The following is a 23656-nucleotide window of genomic DNA, read 5'->3' on the forward strand; positions in this document are numbered from 1 at the left end:
ACTATTCATTTGTTACACTGTCACTATTTTGTTGTGAGCCGCCCGAGTCTAAGGAGAGGGGCGGCATCCAAATCTAATAAATTATTATTAATAATAATAATAATAATAATAATAATAATAATAATATCTGAAATGGTATAAATCAGGGTTTCCTGTTTGAGCAGAGGGCTGGATTAGAAGACCCCCAAGGTCCCTTTCTGGTCTATTCCGATTCTGATTTATTCCTGGCCTGTCAGGAATGAATGACCTGCCAGAAGAGATTTGGAGGAGGCTTCAGCTGGGTAGTCCTCGAGTTACAACAGTTCCATTTAGTGACCATTCAAAGTTACAATGGCATTGGAAAAAAGTGACTTAGGACCATTGCAGCATCCCACATGATCAAACTTTGGATGCTTGGCAATTCATATTTATAAAGGTTGCAATGTGGGGTGGGGATTTGTCATGTGATCCCTTTTTGTGACATTCTGACAAGCAAAATCAATGGGGAAGCCGGAATTCCCTTACCAAGCGTATGACTCATTTAACACCTATGCTGGTTCGCTTCACCACTGTGGCAAAAAAAGGTGGTAAAATGGGTCAAAATTCACTGAATGACTGTCTTGGTTAGCAACAGAAGTTTGGGGACTCAGTTGTGGTCTAAAGTTGAGGGCTACTTTGCAGCGATAACAGCATTTTTTATTTATTTACTTGTTTTGTCAAGTACCTAAGATATATGTAAGATATAACAATACAATAATAGAATTAGAATAGAATAGAATAGAGAAGAATAGAATAGAGAAGAATAGAATAGAGAAGAATAGAATAGGAATAGAATAGAATATTTTATTGGCCAAGTGTGATTGGACACCAAGGAATTTGTCTTGGTGCATAAGCTGTTAGTGTACGTATATAAAAGAAAAAGATACATTTGTCAAGAATCATGAATTACAACTCTTAATGATTGTCATAGGAGTCAAATAAGCAATGAGGAGACAATATTAATACTCTTAAGGATGCAAGGAACAAGTTACAGTCATGTGGGAGGAAATGGGTGATAGGAACAATGGGAAAAAAACTAGTAGCAGTGCAGACTTAGTAAATAGTTTGACAGTGTTAAAGCGCTGTTCGTTTTTTTTTATTTCCTCCTTTCCGCCCCTCCCTTCACGGCCTTTTCTCCCGGGAACAACATGGCGGCTGAGGCGACTTCGGTCCTCCGATGTCATCATCGGGCGCCTGCGCCGGAAGCGGAAGAGCGCGAATTTCCCGGCGTTTCACGCATCGTCTGGAACGTGTGGATGCTTCACGTGCGGTCGCGTGGAATTGTGTGACCGGCTCTGGCTCCTAGCAGAGGGCTGGGGCGACACTCGGCTCTGCCCTCCCTTGCTTTTGAATCTTTTCGTTCGGCCTTCTCTTCCTCGTCGACATGGCGGGCATCCTCTTCGAAGACATCTTCGACGTGAAGGATATCGACCCCGAGGGCAAGAAATTCGACCGGGGTGGGGCTCCGCTCGCCTTCCTTCCTTCCCTTTCTTCCTCCCCCAATTATCCCTCCGTTGGGCTTCCCAAGAGGCCTAAGTGGTTCTGCCCCGTCTCTCCCTTCATCCCCCAACAACAGCCCTGTGAGGTAGGACAGGCTTTCACGCTGCTGAGCACAGGGTGTCCAGGGAATTATCAGGGAATTTATTTATTAATTATCAGGAAAAAACTTGAATAGATTGGGGGGGGGAACAAACTATTAAACATAGAAACATAGATGATTGATGGCAGAAAAAGATCTCATGGTCCATCTAGTCTGCCCCTATATTGTATTTTGACTGAAGATCTGAAGGTCAGTGGTTGAAATCTCATCACCGGCTCAAGGTTGACTCAGCCTTCCATCCTTCCGAGGTGGGTAAAATGAGGACCCGGACTGTGGGGGCAATAGCCTAGCTCTGTTAAAAAGTGCTATTGCTAACATGTTGTAAGCCACCCTGAGTCTAAGGAGAAGGGCGGCATAAAAATCAAATAAATAAATAAATAAATAAATTTGTATTTTATCTTAGGATGGATATATGTTTATCCCAGGCATGTTTAAATTCAGTGACTGGATTTACCAATCACGTCTGCTGGAAGTTTGTTCCAAGCATCTACTATTTCAGGAAAATAATATTTTCTCACGTTGCTTCTGATCTTTCCCCCAGCTAACCTCAGATTGTGCCCACTTATTCTTGGGTTCACTTTCCTATTAAAAACACGCCCCTCCTGAACCTTATTTAACCCTTTAGCATATTTAAATATTTAAAAGTCAGGGAAAAATCATGTAAAAATTGCCAGGATCCTGCTTCCTGGCAGAGTCAAGCAAAAATGAACATAACTGTGGCAACAACTTGCTTCCTCAGCTACCGATATTTCTCCACGGCTTAGCCATTTGCTATGACGTCATCTTAACTAAATCGCAAGTTACAGGGAAATGTCAGGGAATTTCAAAATGCTTTCTCCCTGGATACCCTGTGTGCAGCCGCAGGTCCTCCAAAGGAGAGCGTCGCATCTCTCGATTTTTCAATTGGAGGCGAGCTGCTATTGCAAATTGAAGTTGCAAGTGCTTTAAAAATCATCCGAAATGGTGTAGGGATTCCTGCTTGATCACGGGGGTTGGACTAGATGACCTATGAGTACCTTCCAACTCTAATAAATAATCTAATCTAAATGGGGAAGTTGTTGATGGGTTCGTTGTCTGTGAAATCCCCCCCTCCCCCCGTGAACGCAACTCAAGTTTGGAAAAACATGACTTTTGGGGCAAATACATTCTGGAAATACAGGAGATTTGGGGGGGACAGGGACTGGCTTCATTTATGCAGCACAACGCGTAGAATATTTTCTGATTCTTGGTGTAGCCTGCCTCACAGGGTTGTTTTGAGCATAAAAATTATATATTTTATTTATGTATATATTTATGTATTTAATTAATTAATTAATTAGAATGCCGCCCCTCTCCGCAGACTCGGGGCAGTTCAGAGCAATAGTAAAAACAATGTAAAATACAAATCTAATATTTAAAAAAGCTAAAAACCCATAATTATATATATATTGGTTGATTTTCTATCGAACCTTCCTTTTCACTTATCAGCAAAAATATATAACCATATATATATGTGTGTGGGGTTTTTTCTGTCAAAGGACGGGAAACAACCTCGAAATAGATCTATACTAGTCTCCCTTCATTTTCAATTCAGCAAAAATATGTTACACACACACACACATATATATTATTCAGTTCAACAGTGTTGAAGAATTTTCAGCACGCCGTAGAAAATTTGGATGAACTGGAGACTTTCCCATAAGCCTCACACACTTTTTGAGTGACATTTAAACATCTTTCTTCAAGATTTTACCTTTCTACCACTAATATCCTGGTATATCTTTAGTTTCCCGGCTGCACTGTGAGAGCGAGTCCTTCAAAATGGATCTGATCCTCGATGTGAATGTACAGATCTATCCAGTCGATCTCGGTAAGCTAGCAATGTTTCTTGAATTCCTATATCCTTATTAAATACATTTGGATGGTGTTTTTTTCCCCCTGCAACATAAGATTTTCACTGATATATGTACCTCAGGTTGAAATGTGAAGTTTTGGTGCTCTCTGAGCTTGATTGTTTGCAAACTTTTCATTATCCAACTAAGTAACACCATCAGTACTATTCAGAGTGGAGTTTATTTTTCGTTTATATACAGTAGCTTGCTTTATTATTTGTTTATATACAGTAGCTTGCTTTATTGTTTGTTTGTTTGTTTTTTTTGTTTGTTTATTAATCTAATTTATATGCCGCCCAACTCCTCAAGTACTCTCGGCAGCTTACAACAAATAAAAACAAAAAAAATACAATAGGAGGTGGTCTCGAAGATAGTCTGGCCCTAAGCAATGTAGGGCTTTATAGGTGATGACCAACGCCTTGAATTGTGTCTGGAGACTGATTGGGAGCCAGTGCAAGCTTGCGGAGAGTTGGTGTGATGTGGGTGTACCTAGGTGCAACCACAACAGCTTGCCCGGCTGCATTCTGGACTAAGTCTCCAAACGTTTTTCAGGGGTATCCCCATGTAGAGCTCATTGCAGTAGTTGAGCCGTAATAAGGGCATGAGTGACCGTGTGAAGAGCTACAGATGAGAAATGTTGATCCAATCTCAATATACAGTACACTGTATAATCTTTATATACAGTAGCTTGCTTTATTCTTTGTTAATAAGACAATATCCTGTTGATGAGGTGTGGCTTTCTCCTTGGGAGTTCCTTAATTAGGGCATTCGTTTTTGCTTGGTGGCTTGGGGTTAATCCCCACTTATTTGGGAGTTGGCTGCTGAAAAGGGTGTGTTTGTGTCTGTTTCCTTTTTCTTAAATGGTATGTAAAAGATAAATGATTTATCTTGAGGGCAAACAACAAAGCTTTAAACGGTATCCAGCAAACCTGGAAAACAGGAAAATCGGGGAATTATCGGTGGTTCTGGAAATATCAGGGAATTATCAGGGAATTCGTGAACAAAACGGAATATGTGCATGATATGACTGTGTGTATCTATTTTATCTATTGGGGGTTTTTTTCCCTTTTCTTTTTAGACTTTTTAATGTAAAACTGCTATTTTAGATTTTAATTATTAGATTTGTTACCATGTATTGTTTTTATCACTGTTGTGAGCCACCCCGAGTCTACGGAGAGGGGCGGCATACAAATCTAATTAATAATAATAATAATAATAATAATAATAATAATAATAATAATAATAATAAATCGAGGGGGGGACAAACTGTATTAAAATGTTTAAAAGTCAGGGGAAATCATATTAAAAAAACCCGGATTGCGCTGCCTGGCAGAGTCAAGCAAAAATGAACATAACTGTGGCAACAACTTGCTTCCACAGCTACTGATATTTCTCCATGGCTTAGCCATTTGGTATGACTTCATCTGCAACCACACCTTAACTAGATTTCAAGTTACAGGGAAATGCCAGGGAAATATCAGGGAATTTCAAAATGCTTTCCCCCTGGACACCCTGTTTAAAAGCACCAAGGACACTTCGTAAATATTTTTGCTTATTATTAGAAGAACAATAGCAACATCTATAGCCATGATGGTGAACCTATGACACACGTGCCAGAGGTGGCATGCAGAGCCCTCTATGTGGGCACGCTCACTGTCGCCAGCTGCTCTTCTGATGAGCGCCAGCCAGTTGGTCTTCGTGGGTGCTTGAGTGCCTGAAAACAGCCCAAAAAATGCTCCAAAAAAAGGCATGTGCACACCGGCCAGCTGGTCTTTGGGTTTCTGGTGCTCCAACGTGTGCATATATGCATATGAGTTCCAGTTTGGGTACTTGGTGCCGAAAAGATTTGCCATCACTGAATTAGAATATTCTAGGTTTGCGTTATTTACTTACTTACTTACGGTACTTACTTACTTATTTATTAGATTTGTATGCCGCCCCTCTCCGTAGACTCGGGGCGGCTCACAACAATAATAAGACAATATAAACAAATCTAATATTTAAGTTTAAGTTAAATTAAGAAACCCTAATTTGAGAAACCAATCATACATACAGACATACCAAGCATAAATTTTATAAGTCATGGGGGACAACAGAGGCGGTTTTTAAGGAGCTTACGAAAGGCAAGGGGGATGGGGGCAACTCTGATCTCTGGGGGGAGTTGGTTCCAGAGTGTGGGGCCACCACAGAGAAGGCTCTTCCCCTGGGTCCCGCCAGACGGCATTGTTTAGTCGACGGGATCCGGAGAAGGCCAACTCTGTGGGACCTAACTGGTCACTGGGATGAGTAACTGAGTAGTGATGCATTGAATCATGAATTAAAGCTGCCCAGGATCCCTAGTAAGGGAAGATCGGTGGCATAAAAATTAATAAATGTAATAACAAATCAAAGAGACTTGACACAATAAAGCATGCCAAGTCCTATTTAGAAAACCCTGATCAGATCTAGCATTTCCATATGCAGTAAATAAGTGTTATGTCAAGTAATAGATTCCGGGGTTTGTCTTCCAATGTTTCTTGAGGTGTTTAACTCAAGAAAACCCTATTCTGGTCATTCGTGCACAATTCTTTTCAAGTCCTACACTGGGATTTTCCCCAAATGTTATTAGGGACCTTAACATACCTGGACTTCCACATTTCCTCCACTGAGGATTAAATCTGGAGAGTCTGATTCATAGACAATTTTTTCTTTTTTTTTTTCTTTTGCATTTTGTATTTCACCTCTAATGTTTTTATCATTTCTTGCATTGCAGGAGACAAATTCCGCCTTGTGATAGCCAGCACTCTGTACGAAGATGGGACGTTGGATGACGGCGAATATAATCCTACAGATGATAGACCCTCCAGGTGACCAAAGCCTTTTCTGCAGAGCCCAGGGTGGAGGCCAGTGTAAAGAAAATACAGCGGTTGTCACAGATCTAATTTTTTTTCGGTCTCATCCAAACTTTGAGTTTTTAAATCTAGTCTAAAGTAATCATAAGGGGCTTCTCCCTCGCTGGCTGGAGAATTCTGGGAGTTGAAATCCACGAGTCTTAAGGTTGCCTAGTTTGGAGACCTCTGATGTAGAGGAACAAATATTACCATGATTCTAGGATGTCAGGCTAGTTTGAAAATGTATGCCTTCCCCTCCTCTACCTCAAATCTTCATGGCAATCCTGTGAGGTAGGTCAAGCTGGGAATGGAATAGAGTAGAGTAGAAATAGAATAGAGTAGAATAGAATATTGGAAGGGACCTTGAGGTCTTCTAGTCCAACCCCTGCTTAGGCATGAAACTCTACACTATAGACAGATGGTTATCCAACATCTTCTTAAAAACTTCCAGTGTTGGAGCATCCACAACTTCTGGAGGCAAGCTGTTCCATGGATTAATTGTTCAGGAAATGTCTCTTTAGTTCTAAGTTACTTCTCTCCTTGTTTAGTTGCCACCCATTGCTTCTTGTTCTACCCTCAGGTGTTTTGGAGAATAGCTTGACTCCTTTTTTGTGGCAGCCCCTGAGATATTGGAACACTGCTATCATATCTCCCCTGGTCCTTCTTTTCATTAAACTAGATCTACCCAGTTCCTGTAATGATTTTTCATGTGTTTTAACCTCCAGTCCCATAATAATAATAACAACAACAGAGTTGGAAAGGACCTTGCTGATCTTCTAGTCCAACCCCCTGCTTAGGCAGGAGACCCTACACTACCTCTGACAGATGGTTATCCAACATCTTCTTAAAAACGTCCAGTGTTGGGGCATTCAAAACTTCTGGAGGCAAGCTGTTCCACTGATCAACTGTTCTGACTGTCAGGAAATTTCTCCTTAGTTCTAAGTTGCTTCTCCTTGTTTAGTTGTGCTTAATGATGTGCTTGAGTTCCATTACTCGATCACAATGAACGACAATAGAACCTGAAATATAGGTAGTCCTCGACTTACAACATTTCATTTAGTTACTGTTCAAGTTACAACATCACTGGAAAAGAAGTGACTTATGACCGTTTTTCACATTTACAACCATTGATGATCAAAATTCAGACTGTTGGCAACTGATTCATATTTATCACGGTTACAGTATCCCTTTTGCGACCTTCTGACAAGCCAAGGCAATGGGGAAATCCAGATTCACTTAACAACCATGTTACTAACAACAAATGCAGTGATTCACTTAAGAAAGGTGATAAAGTGGGACAAAACTCACTTAAGTCTTTCACTTAGCAATATGAATGTTGACTTCAGTGGTGGTCGTAACTCAAGGACTCTGTGTAATCCAGTCGTAAATGTGCAGAGCCATAGAATGATAACATAAGAATTCAACTCCTAGGGATTTTTTTGCTCTTCCTCAAAGAATACTTTGATTTCTGTATGTCATAGAGGGAAGCCTTGAATTTTGGATTGATGCGGAACGCGGTCCTTCGTTTTTGGTGTTTCTGGTATTTTAATGTTTGTTCCCTTCTTTGACTGGGTCTTCTTATCCACAGGGCGGACCAGTTTGAATACGTGATGTATGGGAAGGTATACAGGATTGAGGGCGACGAGACATCAACGGAAGCAGCCACGCGCCTGTAAGTGTCCTTTTCTGAAACACTGTATTTTTCCCCCTAAAAGAGGCTGAAAATTTGGGCGCACCTTATACTCTGTAGCTTTTTCTAAGCTCTTCAGGGAAATCGGCGGTTCGGGAAATATCAGGGAATTATCAGAGAATTTCTGAAAAAAAAACCCGGAATAAATCAGGGGAAAAAAACAATCCTCGATCCACAGCTGACTTTGGAACATCATCTTTCGGCTGTGGCAAGGAGGGCGTTTGCCCAGGTTCACCTGGTGCACCAGTTGCGGCCCTATTTGGACAGGGAGTCATTGCTCACAGTCACTCATGTCCTCATCACCTCGAGGTTCGGTTACTGCAACGCTCTCTACATGGGGCTACCTTTGAAGAGTGTTCGGAAACTTCAGATCAAGCAGAACGCGGCCACGAGAGCCATCGTGGGGCTTCCTAGATTTTGCCCACGTTTCTGCAACACTCCGTGGCCTGCACTGGCTGCCGATCGGTTTCCGGTCACAATTCAAAGTGTTGGTAATGACCTTTATAGCCCTACATGTCATTGGGCCAGAATACATCCGGAACCGCCTTCTACCGCACGAATCCCAGCAGCCGATAAGGTCCCACAGAGTTGGCCTTCTCCGGGTCCCGCTGACCAAACAGGGGAAGAGCCTTCTCTGTGGCGGCCCCGGCCCTCTGGAATCAACTCCCCTCAGAGATTAGAACGGCCCCCACCCTCCTTGTCTTTCGCAAATTACTCAAGACCCACCTTTATCGCCAAGCATGGGGGAGTTAAGATATTCTTTTCCCCATGGCCATTACAAGTTATGCTTGGAATGTTTGTGTGTATGTATGATTTTACTATAAGGGTTTTTAGTTGTTTTATTAATTGGATTGTTACATGTTGTTTTTTATCATTGTTGTTAGCCGCCCCGAGTCTGCGGAGAGGGGCGGCATACAAATCCAATAAATCAATCAATAAACAAACAAATAAATAAATAAACAACTAAACAATGTCGGTTGGCGGGCCCCAGGGGAAGAGCCTTCTCTGTGGCGGCCCCGACTCTCTGGAACCAACTCCCCCCAGAGATTAGAACTGCCCCTACTCTCCCCGCCTTCCGTAAACTCCTTAAAACCCACCTTTGTCGTCAGACATGGGGGAACTGAAACACCTCTCCCGGGCATGTCTAATTTATGCATGGTATGTTTGTGTGTGTGTATGTTAGTAAATGGGGTTCTTTTTAAATCTTTTTAAATCTTTTAAATTTATTTGGATTTGTCATGATTTGTTGTTTTTTGCTGTGAGCCGCCCCGAGTCTGCGGAGAGGGGCGGCATACAAATCTAAATAATAAATAAATAAATAAATAAATAAATAAATAAATATAATAAATAAATAAATTAAATAAAATAAAATTTAATAAAATATTTAAATATTTAAAAGTCAGGGAAAAATCACGTAAAATGGATCGCACTGCCTGGCAGAGTCAAGCAAAAATGAGCATAACTGGCAACAACTTGCTTCCTCAGCTAGCGATTGGTTAGCCGTTTGGTATGACGTCATCTATGACCACACCTTAACTAGATCGCAAATTACAGGGAAAATGTCAGGGAATTTCAAAATGCTTTCCCCCTGGACACCCTGTTCTCAATCTTGGTAGCTTGAAGATGTGTGGACTTCAATTGTTAGAATTCCCCAGCTGGGGAATTCTGGGAGTTGAAGTCCACACACATCTTCAAGCAGTCAGGGTTGAGAAGCACCACTCTAGAAGCACCGGCAGTTTGACCGGTTCAGGACATTTAATCTCTTTGCAATTGCAAGACGGGTGCCGTTCTTCCATCTCATCCTTCTCTCTCTCTCTCTCCGTTCGTCCAGCTCTGCCTACGTCTCCTACGGCGGCCTCCTCATGAGACTCCAGGGAGATGCCAACAATCTGCACGGCTTTGAAGTGGATTCAAGGGTCTACCTTCTGATGAAGAAATTAGCCTTCTGAAGCAGCTTCTGCCACCAAATGGTGGGAGGCTCGATGAGCACCGTGGAACATTTCCGAAAACCACACAGCTCCGTTGGTTCCTCTGCTTCAGAAGCGTTGGGCAACGAATTCGAAGCATCCTTCTGATGTTCTCCACCGTCTCAGCAGCCCCTGCATGGATAATTTGTTTTCCCCATGGCATTTTCCCAGGGCCCTTCATGGTTTTAAGAAGAAGCTGCCAGGCTACATGGCAACATCCCTTTGAAAGCTGAAGAGTGTTACTTCCTGGTGCCGAAAACTATACGCTTTTGACGAGGTGGTCTGTTTTACAGTGTATTTTTCTACAAAAGCAACACTGACGTTTCTGGTAAACTGGGCTTTATTTTTTAAAATAATGTTTTGGTCTAAATCGCAAAGCAAAAGAAGTTAACTCCTGAACCTAACTCCTATAGGCATAATCTATATTCTTTTTTTAAAAAACTCAAATAAATGTTTTTTAGGGATTTTTATGATTGTCTGGGCTATGTACCAGAAGAAGCTTCTGTATCTCTTTAGAACATAAGAACCTAAGAAGAGCCATGCTGAATCGGGCCAAAGCCCATCGAGTCCAGCGTTCTGTGTCACACAGTGGCCCACCAATTGTCCATGGGGATCTTGAGCAGAAGGAAAAGGCAAAACCCTCCCTTTTCCCTGACCCCCAACAAATGGTACCCAAAGGGAACCCTGCCTGCCTCAACCAACATAGAGGTGGCACATGGACATCCGTTTCAATAACCACTGATACACTTGTCATCCATGAATCTGATCCTGCCTCATGAAATCCAGCATAGGGATCTCGTTTGCTGTGTTGTATTGTTGAAATAATAATAACAACAACAACCGTAATAATAATGGGCCCTTATAAAGCCCAAATATCTTCTTCATCCTTCATAACTATTTAATAAGAGAATCACCTTCATTACGAATAAGTTGGTTTACACAAGAGATATTAATGGGGTCCCTCTGCTGATTCTGACTTGATGGCCTGGAATTGGTCAAATAAAATGGGCCGAAGGCCCTCAACTTTTTCATTGAGTTTTGGTAGAGTTCTGTTAAAGTTTGTTGTAAAATAAAACCAGAAGCGCGCACAAATGACTCGGTTAGATTCAATAACTTCTTTATAAACACACACATATATATATACAATACCATTAGCAGAGTTCTCCTTCCATATAGCAACAGTTAAAAGGTAAAAGACAAGCAGCTTCTAGTTCAGAATGCAGAGTAGAGACTGGAGTCACACCCAACCTTAGGTTTCTCAGTTTCGATTCTCTGCACAGATTCAGTAGTTAGCTCCCATTGGCTGACGTGAGTTGCTAGGTCTATTGGCTGACCTTTCTACCCCTGGCTCTCCTAGTCATGAATATTTTAAGAAGTTCATTGGAGCTGCTTATTCCGGGATAACACCCACCAGAAAGATGTTGACGTTTTGGGTTCCATTTTAGGCAGTAGAGCCAGACTTGCCCAATTCCGTAAGCCTTGAGTTTGGTTTCTTAAGTTTTTTGCAGGCATCTGGAGCAAACTGGTACTTGATGGAGAGAATTGGGATCTCCAGGAGCGAAGGGTTGCGCGCCTTACCTCCTACCTCCAAAGCTGTCACGGGCGCTCAATGGGCGCATCGGCGTGAAATTTGGCTTGCGCGCATGCGCAGCAAGTGAAATCTCAGGATGCGTGCAGGAGCAAGATTTTGGCAATTTTCACCGATATTTCTGCACATGTGCAGAAGCAAAAAAAAATCGGCAAAAATTGCCGAAATCTTGCTCGCACCTCCTCACACGAGATTTTGTTTGGTGTGCATGTGCAGAAGCCAAATCTCAGGCGGGGGCGTGCAGCTGCGCATATATCCCAGAATTCCTTACCGGAACGGAGCACTGGGGCGCACCAGATGCTGTCCAACAGTGATTTCCAGAGATAACACAACGCCCCCTCCTCTTTTTCTCCATTCCCCCACCTTGTAGTACCAGCCCTCCCCACGTTGAGGGCTCGGTCAGCCCCGTGTCCAGATGGCTATTTCCCCCCTCCAATAGCTGCACTTGTAAGGTGTCTCTGGCCAGCCAATCTGAAGGGTCAGTCAGTGCCCGCTTGATGTGGCCAAGGTGCTAAGGAAAAACGGCGACCCCAGGTTGATGGTCCTCCGTACAGGCGTCTTCCCGGAGGTCATAGAACAGGAAGTTCAATTGTCCTTGCAAAAGCTGTACGTAGGTCCAGAAGACAGTCCTAAGACTTCTCGTCGAAATCAGTTTGGGGACGTTTTCCGGCTGTGTAGTTACGCTTCGTTCCTACAAAAAGAGAAGAAACAAGTATTGCATGAGGACGGCGCAGCGGTAGCGAGCGTTGGACTGCACATTTTCTCTTGTGTGCACGTCCCAGCTTATGAGCATGCGCAGGAAGCAATATCTCGTGAGGGGGCGCGCACGCAATAGAATGCGCGGAATATCTCGTGAGGGGGCGCGCACGCAATAGAATGCGTGGAAGCAAAAAAAAGTCACCGAAATTGCACACGCACGTCCCTTGTGAGATTTTGCTTCCCATGCATGTGCAGAAGCAAAAACACGATGGGTCGCGCGCACGCAATAGACCTGAAGCTGCGCACACAGCGCATTGGTAGCGGTGGTTAAGGGAATCTCCCCCTGGAAGAAACCAGTCAGACCATCTACCAAGCAACCTTCATGTGGTTAGAATAGTATTTCTCAAATAGTAGGGCGGGCCCCCTAGGAGGGCGCGGAGCAATTCCAGGGGTGGGGGGCATGACCCCTGGGGAACATGCTTTTTTTGCCGCTGAAAGTAGGATGGCGAAGCATATGTAGCGCTTGGCTTCACTGTGACTACTGTGGGAGAGGAGAAAAACCGGTATGTTTACTGTGTCTAAAAATGTTGGCAGCGGACAGCATGAAGCCAAATAAATTAAGGCATCACTTAAACACATTGCACCCCAATCACACTAATAAGTCGCTTGAGCTTTTTCAGCAAAAACATGCCAAATATTGCACAATTGTCCCAGTAATAATAATAATAACTTATTATTGATGATGATAATGCAACGACTGGCATAAGCCAGTGAAAGTGGTCCCAGTGGTCCTTGGCACACTGGGCGCAGTGCCAAAGGATCTCGGCGGACATTTGAAAACCATCGGAATTGACAAAATCTCCATCTGTCAATTGCAAAAGGCCGCTTTACTGGGGTCAGCAAACATAATTCGACGCTACATCACGCAGTCGTAGGTGCTTGGGAAGTGCCCGACGGGATGAAATACGAAATCCAGCATAGTGATCTTGTTTGCTGTGTTGTATTGACATAATAATAATAATAATAATAATAATAATAATAATAATAATAATAATAATAATAATAATAATTTATTAGATTTGTATGCCACCCCTCTCTGAAGACTCGGGGCAGCTCACAACAACGATACACCATGTACAAATCTAATATTAAAAACAATTTAAAACCCTTATTATAAAAAGAAAAGCAATCACACAACCTAACAGACTACATAAACCATAATAGCTAGGGGTATATCAGTTTTCCCATGCCTGGCGACAAAGGTGGGTCTTCAGGAATTTTCGAAAGGCAAGGAGGGTGGGGCGGTCCTAATCCCTGGGAGGAGCTGATTCCAGAGGGCCGGGGCCACCACAGAGAAGGTTCTTCCCCTGGGTCCCACCAGATGGCCAGTAGAGTTGGGAGGGCATGAAATGTTTACTTTTTACTGGGGGGGGGGCTAGCGGAAAATAATTGAGAAGCACTGCATTAAATAGTTCAGGAGAACTGTCCACCCATTCTTCCTGTTCAATGTTGACTCATTAGCTGCCATCCAATTTATTTTCAGGCGTGGTTTATTTAAGCCTGACTTTTCATGCATTCATCAAATACACCGATGCCTGGTTTTGCTTTACATAATTCTCTGCATTATCTAAATCAGGGGTGTCGGAGGGAAAAGGGCCCATGGATTGGATCTGGCCCACGGGATGCTGAGATCTGGCTTGTGGAGTCACCTTGGAAGCAGCAAAGGACCAGCCCTGTGGTGCCCCTGCTAGCCAAAATTGAGCTCAGGGAGGTCACATGTGCGCCCTGCCCCCTGCTAGCAAAAGAAACTAAAAAGAAAACGAGGAGAAATGTTTCCTCTTTTTGTATTGCGAGAGCAATCATGGGCTTCCCCAGGTATGCCCATGTTACACCAACACTCCGCAGTCTGCATTGCTTGCCGATCAGTTTCCCATCACAATTCAAAGTGTTGGTTTTGACCTATAAAGCCCTTCATGGCACCGGACCAGAATATCTCCGGGACCGCCTTCTGCCGTACGAATCCCAGCGACCAGTTAGGTCCCCCAGAGTAGGCCTTCTCTGGGTCCCGTCGACTAAACAATATCGTCTGGCGGGTCCCAAGGGAAGAGCCTTCTCTGTGGCGGCCCTGACCCTCTGGAACCAGCTTCCCCCAGAGATTAGAATTGCCCCCACCCTCCTCGCCTTTCATAAGCTCCTTAAAATCCACCTCTGTCGTCAGGCACGGGGGAATTGAGATATTCCTTCCCCCCCAGGCCTATACAATTTATGCATGGTATGTTTGTGTATATGTTTGGCTTTTAATAAGAGTTTTTAGTTATTTTAAATATTAGATTTGCCATATGCTGTTTTATTATTGTTGTTAGCCGCCCTGAGTCTACGGAGAGGGGCGGCATACAAATCTAATAAATAAATAAATAAAATAAATAAATAAAATAAATTGAGCATGCAAAAGGGGACAGGGAAAGAGAAAGGGAAAGAAAAAGAAAGAAAGAGAGGAAGAGAGCAAGGAAGGAAAACTAAGGAAAGGGGGGAAGGAAAAAGGAAGAGGGAAGAGGGAAGGAAAAAGAAAAGGAAGGGAAGGAAGGAAGGGAGAGAAGGAGGGAGGGAAAGGAACAAATGAATGAAGAAGGGAGGAAAGGAACAAAGGAGAGGGAGGGAAGGAAAGAAAGAGGGAGGGAAGGAAGGAAGGGAACAATGGAAAGGAAAGGAAGGGAGAGAAGGAAGAAAAGGAATGAAGGGAGGAAGGGAAGGAAGGGAAGAGGGAAGGAAGGAGAGGGAAGGGAAGGAAGGAAGGAGAGAGGGGTGGGAGGCAGGAAGGAAGATTATAATGAAAATGACGGAAGGTCTGTGGTCCTGAAGGTCCTGCCTTAGCACTTGGCCCTCACAGGTGCCCCTGACACAAGTGACCTCAAGCTGGCCATACCTATCTCAGCCACGCCTGTCCCCCCCTCCCACCAACACCCAGGCCAAACACAACACTAATGCGCCCCTCAATGAAATTGAGTGTGAGATCCCTGCTCTAATTCCCTATAGAATTCTCTTTCTCGTATGATGCTGTGGCTTCTTCAGAGACCAGTCCCACCCGCTCCCACCAATTCTGGGCTTGGCTCACCTGCCCTTGGAAGCTCCTTACATGCAGAAGGAAGAAGTTGGCTTTCTCATAAAGCTGCTGAAGACGTACCAGGACGCAGGTCGCGTTGGTCAATCGCTGGGCTGCGGCTATGCCCTCCATCAGTTTGATCAGCGCTTGGTGAATTTCCTGTGTCTTGACTTCATTCTGAAACAGAATCGGTAATTGTGCCATCTCAGGGACACTGTGTTGCAACCTTAGCAAATTTAAGAGGGGTGGACTTCAACTCCTGTGCATGCGCAGAAGCCAAATTTCATTGGGGGGGGCATATACCCATCACTCATGCACAGTTGCGCACACATCTTCAGTTTTACTACCATAAAAACATAGAAGATTGATGGCAGAAAAAGACCTCATGGTCCATCTAGTCTGCCCTTATACTATTTCCTGTATTTTATCTTACAATGGATATATGTTTATCCCAGGCATGTTTAAATTCAGTTACTGTGGATTTACCAACCACGTCTGCTGGAAGTTTGTTCCAAGGATCTACTAGTCTTTCAGTAAAATAATTTTTTCTCACATTGCTTCTGATCTTTCCTCCAACTAACCTCAGATTGTGCCCCCTTGTTCTTGTGTTCGCTTTCCTATTAAAAACACTTCCCCCCTGAACCTTATTGAACCCTTTAACATGTTTAAATGTTTCGATCACATCTCCCCTTTCTCTTCTGTCCTCCATACTATACAGATGGAGTTCATGAAGTCTTTCCTGATAAATTTTATGTTTAAGACCTTCCGCTATTTTTGTAGCCCGTCTTTGGACCCGTTCAATTTGATCCATATCTTTTTGTAGGTGAGGTCTCCAGAACTGAACACAGGATTCTAAATGGGGTCTCATCAGCGCTCTATATAGCGGGATCACAATCTCCATCTTCCTGCTTGTGATACCTCTAACTATGCAGCCAAGCATCCTACTTGCTTTCCCTACTGCCTGACTGCACTGTTCACCCATTTTGAGACTGTCAGAAATCACTACCCCTAAATCCTTCTCTTCTGAACTTTTTGCTAACACCCTATAGCAGTGTTTCTCAACCTTGGCAGTTTGAAGATGTTGGGACTTCAACTCCCACAATTCTCCAGCCAGTGTTGTTGGCTGGGGAATTCTGGGAGTTGAAGTCTACACATCTTCAACCTGCCAAGGTTGAGAAACACTGCTCTATAGAGTGCCTGTACCAGCTGCAAGCCATATCTGCTAACAACTATAGGACTGCAAAGAATATAAATCCTTCCATTCCTACCATTCAGTCAGAACTGAAGAAGCTTCTTGGATGAGAAGTAAAATGTTTTCAAGGATAAAAAACACAGAAGAAAGTCAGTTGCCTTTTGGAAAAGTACCTTTGCGGCCCAGACAATGCAGCCCAAAGAACCATAACATCCATATAGCCTACGTTCTTACCGTCTTTGTTTTCCACAACCTAAGGTTGAATCCCACCAAGGGTAAATGCACAGGTTCCAGGAGCAAAGGAAGTTCTTCACATTGGCTCTGCAAAAACAGGATAAAAGCGGAAGAGAAATCAATTCGAGACTGGCTAAATTTCACTTCTGCCTTTCTTTCATTCATTCTTTCATTCATTCTTTCATTCATTCGTTTAATTGGATTTTGTATGCCGCCCCTCTCCAAGGACTCGGGGCAAGTACAAAAACAGAGCAATAATATGAATCCAATTAATAATTTATTTATTTATTGGATTTGTATGCCGCCCCTCTCCGCAGACTCGGGGCGGCTAACAACAGAATAAAAACAACATGTAAATCCAATACTAAAACAGCTAAAAAACCCTTATTTCTAAAACCAAACATACATACAAACAAACTTACCATGCATAAATTGTAAAGGCCTAGGGGGAAAGAATATCTCAGTTCCCCCATGCCTGACGGCAGAGGTGGGTTTTTAGGAGCTTACGAAAGGCGAGGAGGGTGGGGGCAATTCTAATCTCCGGGGGGAGTTGGTTCCAGAGGGTCGGGGCTGCCACAGAGAAGGCTCTTCCCCTGGGCCCCGCCAAACGACATTGTTTTGTTGATGGGACCTGGAGAAGGCCCACTCTGTGGGACCTAACCGGTCGCTGGGATTCGTGCGGCAGAAGGCGTTTCAATAATATTAATATGATTACGATGCTATCTGATATGAACGTTAACTTGGTATGCCATTCCCCAGGTATGCCCATGTTACACCAACACTCCGCAGTCTGCATTGGTTGCCGATCAATTTTCGGTCACAATTCAAAGTGTTGGTTATGACCGATAAAGCCCTTCATGGAATTGGACCAGAATATCTCCGGGACCGCCTTCTGCCGCACAAATCCCAGTGAACGATTAGGTCCCACAGAGTTGGCCTTCTCTGGGTCCCGTCGACAAAACAATGTCGGTTGGTGTGGCCCAGGGGGAGAGCCTTCTCTGTGGCGGCCCCGATCCTCTGGAATCATCCCCCTCCAGAGATCATAATTGCTCCCACCCTCCTTGCCTTTCGTAAGCTCCTTAAAACCCACCTCTGTCGTCAGTCATGGGGGAATTGAGATATTCCTTCCCCCTGGGCCTATACAATTTATGCATGGTATGTTTGTGTGTTTTGTTTTTAATACGGGTTTTTTAAAACTATTTTAAATATTAGATTTGTCATATGCTGTTTTACTATTGTTGTTAGCCGCCCCGAGTCTGCGGAGAGGGGCAGCATACAAATCTAATAGATAGATAGATAGATAGATAGATAGATAGATAGATAGATAGATAGATAGATAGATAGATAGATAGATAGATAGAAAGATAGATAGATAGATAGAAAGATAGATAGATAGAAAGATAGATAGATAGATAGATAGATAGATAGATAGATAATAGATAGAAAGATAGATAGATAGAAAGAAAGATAGATAGAAAGATAGATAGGTAGATAGGTAGATAGGTAGATAGGTAGATAGAAAGATAGATAGATAGATAGATAGATAGATGATAGATAGATAGATAGATAGATAGATAGATAGATAGATAGATAGATAGATAGATAGATAGATAGATAATCCAGGGCAGCCCTGCAGGCCAGATCTAAGCACCTGGTGGGCCGGATGTGGCCCACGGGCCTTGAGTTTGACACTCCTGGTATAGGGTCTCCTGCTTGATCAGGGGATTGGACTAGATGACCTATAAGGTCCCTTCCATCTCTGTGATTCTAGTCCCCAAAGCATCTGAAACAGGCTAAGAAGGAGCAACTAGTTCCCTTCGAACTCGGTGCCCTTGGACAGCTGCTTTCTCACCAACGTTTCTTCCATTTCCACAGCGTCAGCCACGTATTTCTGGATCAGCCGCCTGTCACATACAAGCTCCGTGGGCCACATCCCAGAGAGTCTCATCTGGAACAGGAATACAACACAGACCAGCAGCCCTGGAGGAGACAAAGGACACAGACCAGAGGAAGGACTCACTAACGGATCTTCTGCTAGAGTTTGATGGGGGTCACGCTCACAAAACAGAAAGGCTTGTGCCCGATTCCACAAGTAGCTAAAATGTACAGGGGCAAACAGTCACGAGTTTACATTGAATTATTAGAAGATACACTTTGTTGGTGGCTTCCATCAATAGATGGTCTTCTTACGATAACACCACAACTGACCTTTGTCTGATTTTCATTGTTTTTTCATCATCATCATCATCCTTAGCACGCTGGGCGCAGTGCCAAAAGATCTCGGAATTGACAAAATCTCCATCTGTCAATTGCAAAAGGCCACTTTACTGGGATCGACAAACATAATTCGCCGCTACATCATGCAGTCCTAGGTGCTTGGGAAGCGCCCGACTGGGGATGAAATACGAAATGCAGCATAATGATCTCATTTGCTGTGTTGTATGGATAATAATAATAATAATAATAATAATAATAATAATAATAATAATAATGCAATTACTCTGGCATAAGCCAGTGAAAGTGGTCCCACTGGTCCTTGCCACTCTGGCCGCAGTGCCAAAGGATCTCGGTGGACATTTGAAAACCATTGGAATTGACAAAATCTCCATCTGTCAATTGCAAAAGGCCACTTTACTGGGATCGGCAAACATAATTCGCCGCTACATCACGCAGTCCTAGGTGCTTGGGAAGCGCCCGACTGGTGATGAAACACGAAATCCAGCATAGTGATCTCATTTGCTGTGTTGTATGGTTGATAATAATAATAATAATAATAATAATAATAATAATAATAATAATAATAATGCAATTACTCTGGCATAAGCCAGTGAAAGTGGTCCCACTGGTCCTTGCCACTCTGGCCGCAGTGCCAAAGGATCTCGGTGGACATTTGAAAACCATTGGAATTGACAAAATCTCCATCTGTCAATTGCAAAAGGCCACTTTACTGAGATCGGCAAACATAATTCGCCGCTACATCACGCAGTCCTAGGTGCTTGGGAAGCGCCCGACTGGTGATGAAATACAAAATCCAGCATAGTGATCTCATTTGCTATGTTGTATTGTTGAAGTAATAATAATAATAATAATAATAATAATAATAATAATAATAATAATAATAATGGTGGTCACAGTAGTAATTGGGTGCTGTGCCAAAAGGCTTCAGCCAGTATTTGAAAACAGTAAACATTGACAAAATCACGACCTGTCAGTTGCAAACGTGCCCCATACTTGGGTCTGTTCGCATCACATAAAAATACATCACACAGTCCTAGATGCTTGGGAAGTGTTCGACTTGTGATATTGTGATACAAAATCCAGCATATCAATCTTGTTTGCTATGTATTAGTGTATTTTGATGATGATGATGATGATGATGATGATGATAACAATAAGAATAAGAACAACAACAACAACAACAACAACAGAGTCGAAAGAGACCTTGGAGGTCATCTAGTCCAATCCCCTGCTTAGCCAGGAAACCCTACACTAGTTAGAAACATAGAAACGTAGAACATTGACGGCAGAAAAAGACCTCGTGGTCCATCTAGTCTGCCCTTGTACTATTTCCTGTATTTTATCTTAGGATGGATCTGTGTTTATCCCAGGCATGTTTAAATTCAGTGACTGTGGATTTACCAGACAAATGGCTATGCAGCATCTTCTTAAAAACTTCCAGTGTTGGAGCATTCACAATTTTTGGAGGCAAGCTGTTCCACTGGTTATTTTTTCTAACTGTCAGGAAATGTCTCCTTATTTCTAAGTTGCTTCTCCTCTTGTTTAGTTTCCACCCATTGCTTCTTGTTCTATACTCAGGTGCTTCGGAGAATAGTTTGACTCCTTCTTCTTTGTGGCAACCCCTGAGATATTGGAACACTGCTATCCTGTCTCCCCTGGTCCTTCTTTTCATTAAACTAGCCATGCCCAGTTCCAGCAATGAACACCCTCCCATCTGCTTGGGACTAAGGGTGGCCATAGACCCTTTCGTTCCCCTACCTTCCTCCTCCTTTCTGGCTAGCCAAGTTGTATTCAGTCAAATAAAACTCACAGGTACAATATATGTGGTACCTTGCTCAACAGTAGTAACTGTGAGAGGGACCTTGGACTCCTAGTGGACAACCATTTAAATATGAGCCAGTTGTGTGCAGCAGCTGCCAAAAAAGCCAACACAGTTCTAGGCTGCATTAACAGAGGGAGAGAATCAAGATCACATGAAGTGTTAATACCAGTTTATAAGGCCTTGGTAAGGCCACACTTGGAATACCACATTCAGTTTTGGTCGCCACGATGCAAAAAGGGTGTTTAGAAAGAATGCAGAGAAGAGCAACAAAGGTGATTAGGGGGCTGGAGGCTATAATATATGCAGAAAAGTTGTAAGAACTGGGCATGGCTGGTTTAATGAAAAGAAGGACCAGGGGAGACAGGATAGCAGTCTTCCAATATCTCAGTGGTTGCCACAAAGAAGGAGGAGTTAACCCAGTGTTTCCCAACCTTGGCAACTTGAAGATATTTGGACTTCAACTCCCAGAATTCCCCAGCCAGCAAACGCTGGCTGGGGAATTTTGGGAGTTGAAGTCCAGATATCTTCAAGTTGCCAAGGTTGGAAAACACTGAGTTAACCTATTTTCCAAAACACCTGAGGGTAGAACAAGAAGCAATGGGTGGAAACTAAACAAGGAGAGAAGCAACTTAGAACTAAGGAGAAATTTCCTGACAGTTAGAACAATTAATCATGGAACAGCTTGCCTCCAAAAGTGGTGAATCCTCCAACACTGGAAGTTTTTAAGAAGATGTTGGATAACCATTTGTCTGAAGTAGTGCAGGGTTTGCTGCCCAAGCAGGGGGTTGGACTAGAAGACCTCCAAGGTCCCTTCCAAATCTGATATTCTATTCTATTCCTTGTGTGTCCAATCACACTTGGCCAATAAAATTCTATTCTATTCTATTCTATTCTAAACCAACCATGTTCAGAGAGGACCAAGGATCCCTGGCTTTGGGGTGCCCTGCCCTGCCCTCTCCTTCCAGGCTGGCACTCACGGTTCAACTCCATGCCCTTCTGTCCATCGGGTCACCTCCTCGCTCCGCTGGGGGACAACATCTGGTCTCCAGCTCCTGCCCGGCATCCATTGAAGACGACTAGACCATGCGCAAGCCAGCGAGTGTGCAGTGCTGCACGGAGGGGAGAGCCCTGAGGTTTGTTGGCTCCTCTTGCCAGGCACTCTGCTGCGTAATTCCCAGCGTTTCCAAGTCGGGGTTGTGTCGCTTCCTGTTGTGTTGCTGCTGCTGCTACTGGTAGTGCTGACCTCTGGGCCAACGCACTGGAGAAGGGAACACGGCCGGCCATCAGGAAAACTTCTCACTTCCAGATATTTCCGTCTTGGCTCAGAGCTGATGGAGGAGGGCAGCCCAGGCGAGGAAGCCAGGAGAAGCCATCCGCAGGGATCTTGCAAGCACGTTCCAGCCTCAAAGGCTTCCAGGCACTGCCCTGCAGCCCCCAGGTCCCTGCAGAAAGGCAGAGAGATTTGGGGGAATAATAACTGTGATAATAACCGTAATAATGACCCTACCCATAGGAGCCCATCGCTGGTTACAGCCAGACTTTTGCACAAAAGAGATGGTTAAAGACCAAATGTGAATTAAATTATGGAATGGAATGGAGTAGAGTAGAGTGGAGTGGAGTGGAATGGAATGGAATAGAATTTTTTATTGGCCAAGTGTGATGGGACACACAAGGAATTTGTCTTGGTGCATATGCTCTCAGTGTACATAAAAGAATAGAATGGAATGGAATGGAATAGAATAGAGTGGAATGGAATGGAACGGAACGGAATAGAATAGAATAGAATTCTTTATTGGCCAAGTGTGATGGGACACACAAGGAATTTGTCTTGGTGCATATGCTCTCAGTGTATATAAAAGAAAAGATTAGAATAGAATAGAATGGAGTGGAGTGGAATGGAATGGAATAGAATAGAATAGAATAGAATAGAATTCTTTATTGGCCAAGTGTGATGGGACACACAAGGAATTTGTCTTGGTGCATATGCTCTCAGTGTACATAAAAGAATAGAATGGAATAGAGTAGAGTAGAGTAGAGTAGAATGGAATGGAATGGAACGGAACAGAACAGAATAGAATAGAATAGAATTCTTTATTGGCCAAGTGTGATGGGACACACAAGGAATTTGTCTTGGTGCATATGCTCTCAGTGTATATAAAAGAAAAGATTAGAATAGAATGGAGTGGAGTGGAGTGGAATGGAATAGAATAGAATAGAATAGAATTCTTTATTGGCCAAGTGTGATGGGACACACAAGGAATTTGTCTTGGTGCATATGCTCTCAGTGTATATAAAAGAAAAGATTAGAATAGAATAGAATAGAATAGAATGGAGTAGAATAGAATAGAATAGAATTCTTTATTGGCCAAGTGTGATGGGACACACAAGGAATTTGTCTTGGTGCATATGCTCTCAGTGTATATAAAAGAAAAGAATAGAATAGAATAGAATGGAGTAGAATGGAATAGAATAGAATAGAATAGAATTCTTTATTGGCCAAGTGTGATGGGACACACAAGGAATTTGTCTTGGTGCATATGCTCTCAGTGTACATAAAAGAAAAGATTAGAATAGAATAGAATAGAATAGAGTAGAGTAGAACAGAACAGAATAGAATAGAATTCTTTATTGGCCAAGTGTGATGGGACACACAAGGAATCTATCTTTGGTGCGTATGCTTTTCCCTTCTGGGATCTGGGTACGTTTTTCCTATTGCAGTAAATGAGGTTGAATGTGTATAATTTTAGAAGAGCTGTGCATGTATGTG

General features: G+C 43.2%; 2 protein-coding genes across 2 annotated transcripts; one reads left to right on the forward strand and one right to left on the reverse strand.

Annotated features, from left to right (window-relative positions):
* The first annotated feature begins 942 nt into the window (after window positions 1–942).
* On the forward strand, window positions 943–11108 carry POLR2H (RNA polymerase II, I and III subunit H). The gene is made up of 5 exons (XM_070753739.1): window positions 943–1475; window positions 3384–3467; window positions 6242–6335; window positions 7948–8031; window positions 9881–11108. Exons 1-5 carry the CDS (start codon window positions 1403–1405, stop codon window positions 9996–9998), a joined length of 453 nt encoding a protein of 150 aa, XP_070609840.1. The 5' UTR covers window positions 943–1402; the 3' UTR covers window positions 9999–11108.
* On the reverse strand, window positions 11108–22410 carry THPO (thrombopoietin). The gene is made up of 6 exons (XM_070754247.1): window positions 22397–22410; window positions 22042–22331; window positions 18682–18809; window positions 16830–16916; window positions 15416–15580; window positions 11108–12295 (listed from the first exon to the last, which is right to left on the reverse strand). Exons 1-6 carry the CDS (start codon window positions 22408–22410, stop codon window positions 12116–12118), a joined length of 864 nt encoding a protein of 287 aa, XP_070610348.1. The 3' UTR covers window positions 11108–12115.
* Between the last annotated feature and the right edge of the window lie 1246 nt (window positions 22411–23656).

This window comes from Erythrolamprus reginae, chromosome 5, assembly GCF_031021105.1.
Source record: "Erythrolamprus reginae isolate rEryReg1 chromosome 5, rEryReg1.hap1, whole genome shotgun sequence".
Lineage (NCBI taxonomy): Eukaryota > Metazoa > Chordata > Lepidosauria > Squamata > Dipsadidae > Erythrolamprus > Erythrolamprus reginae.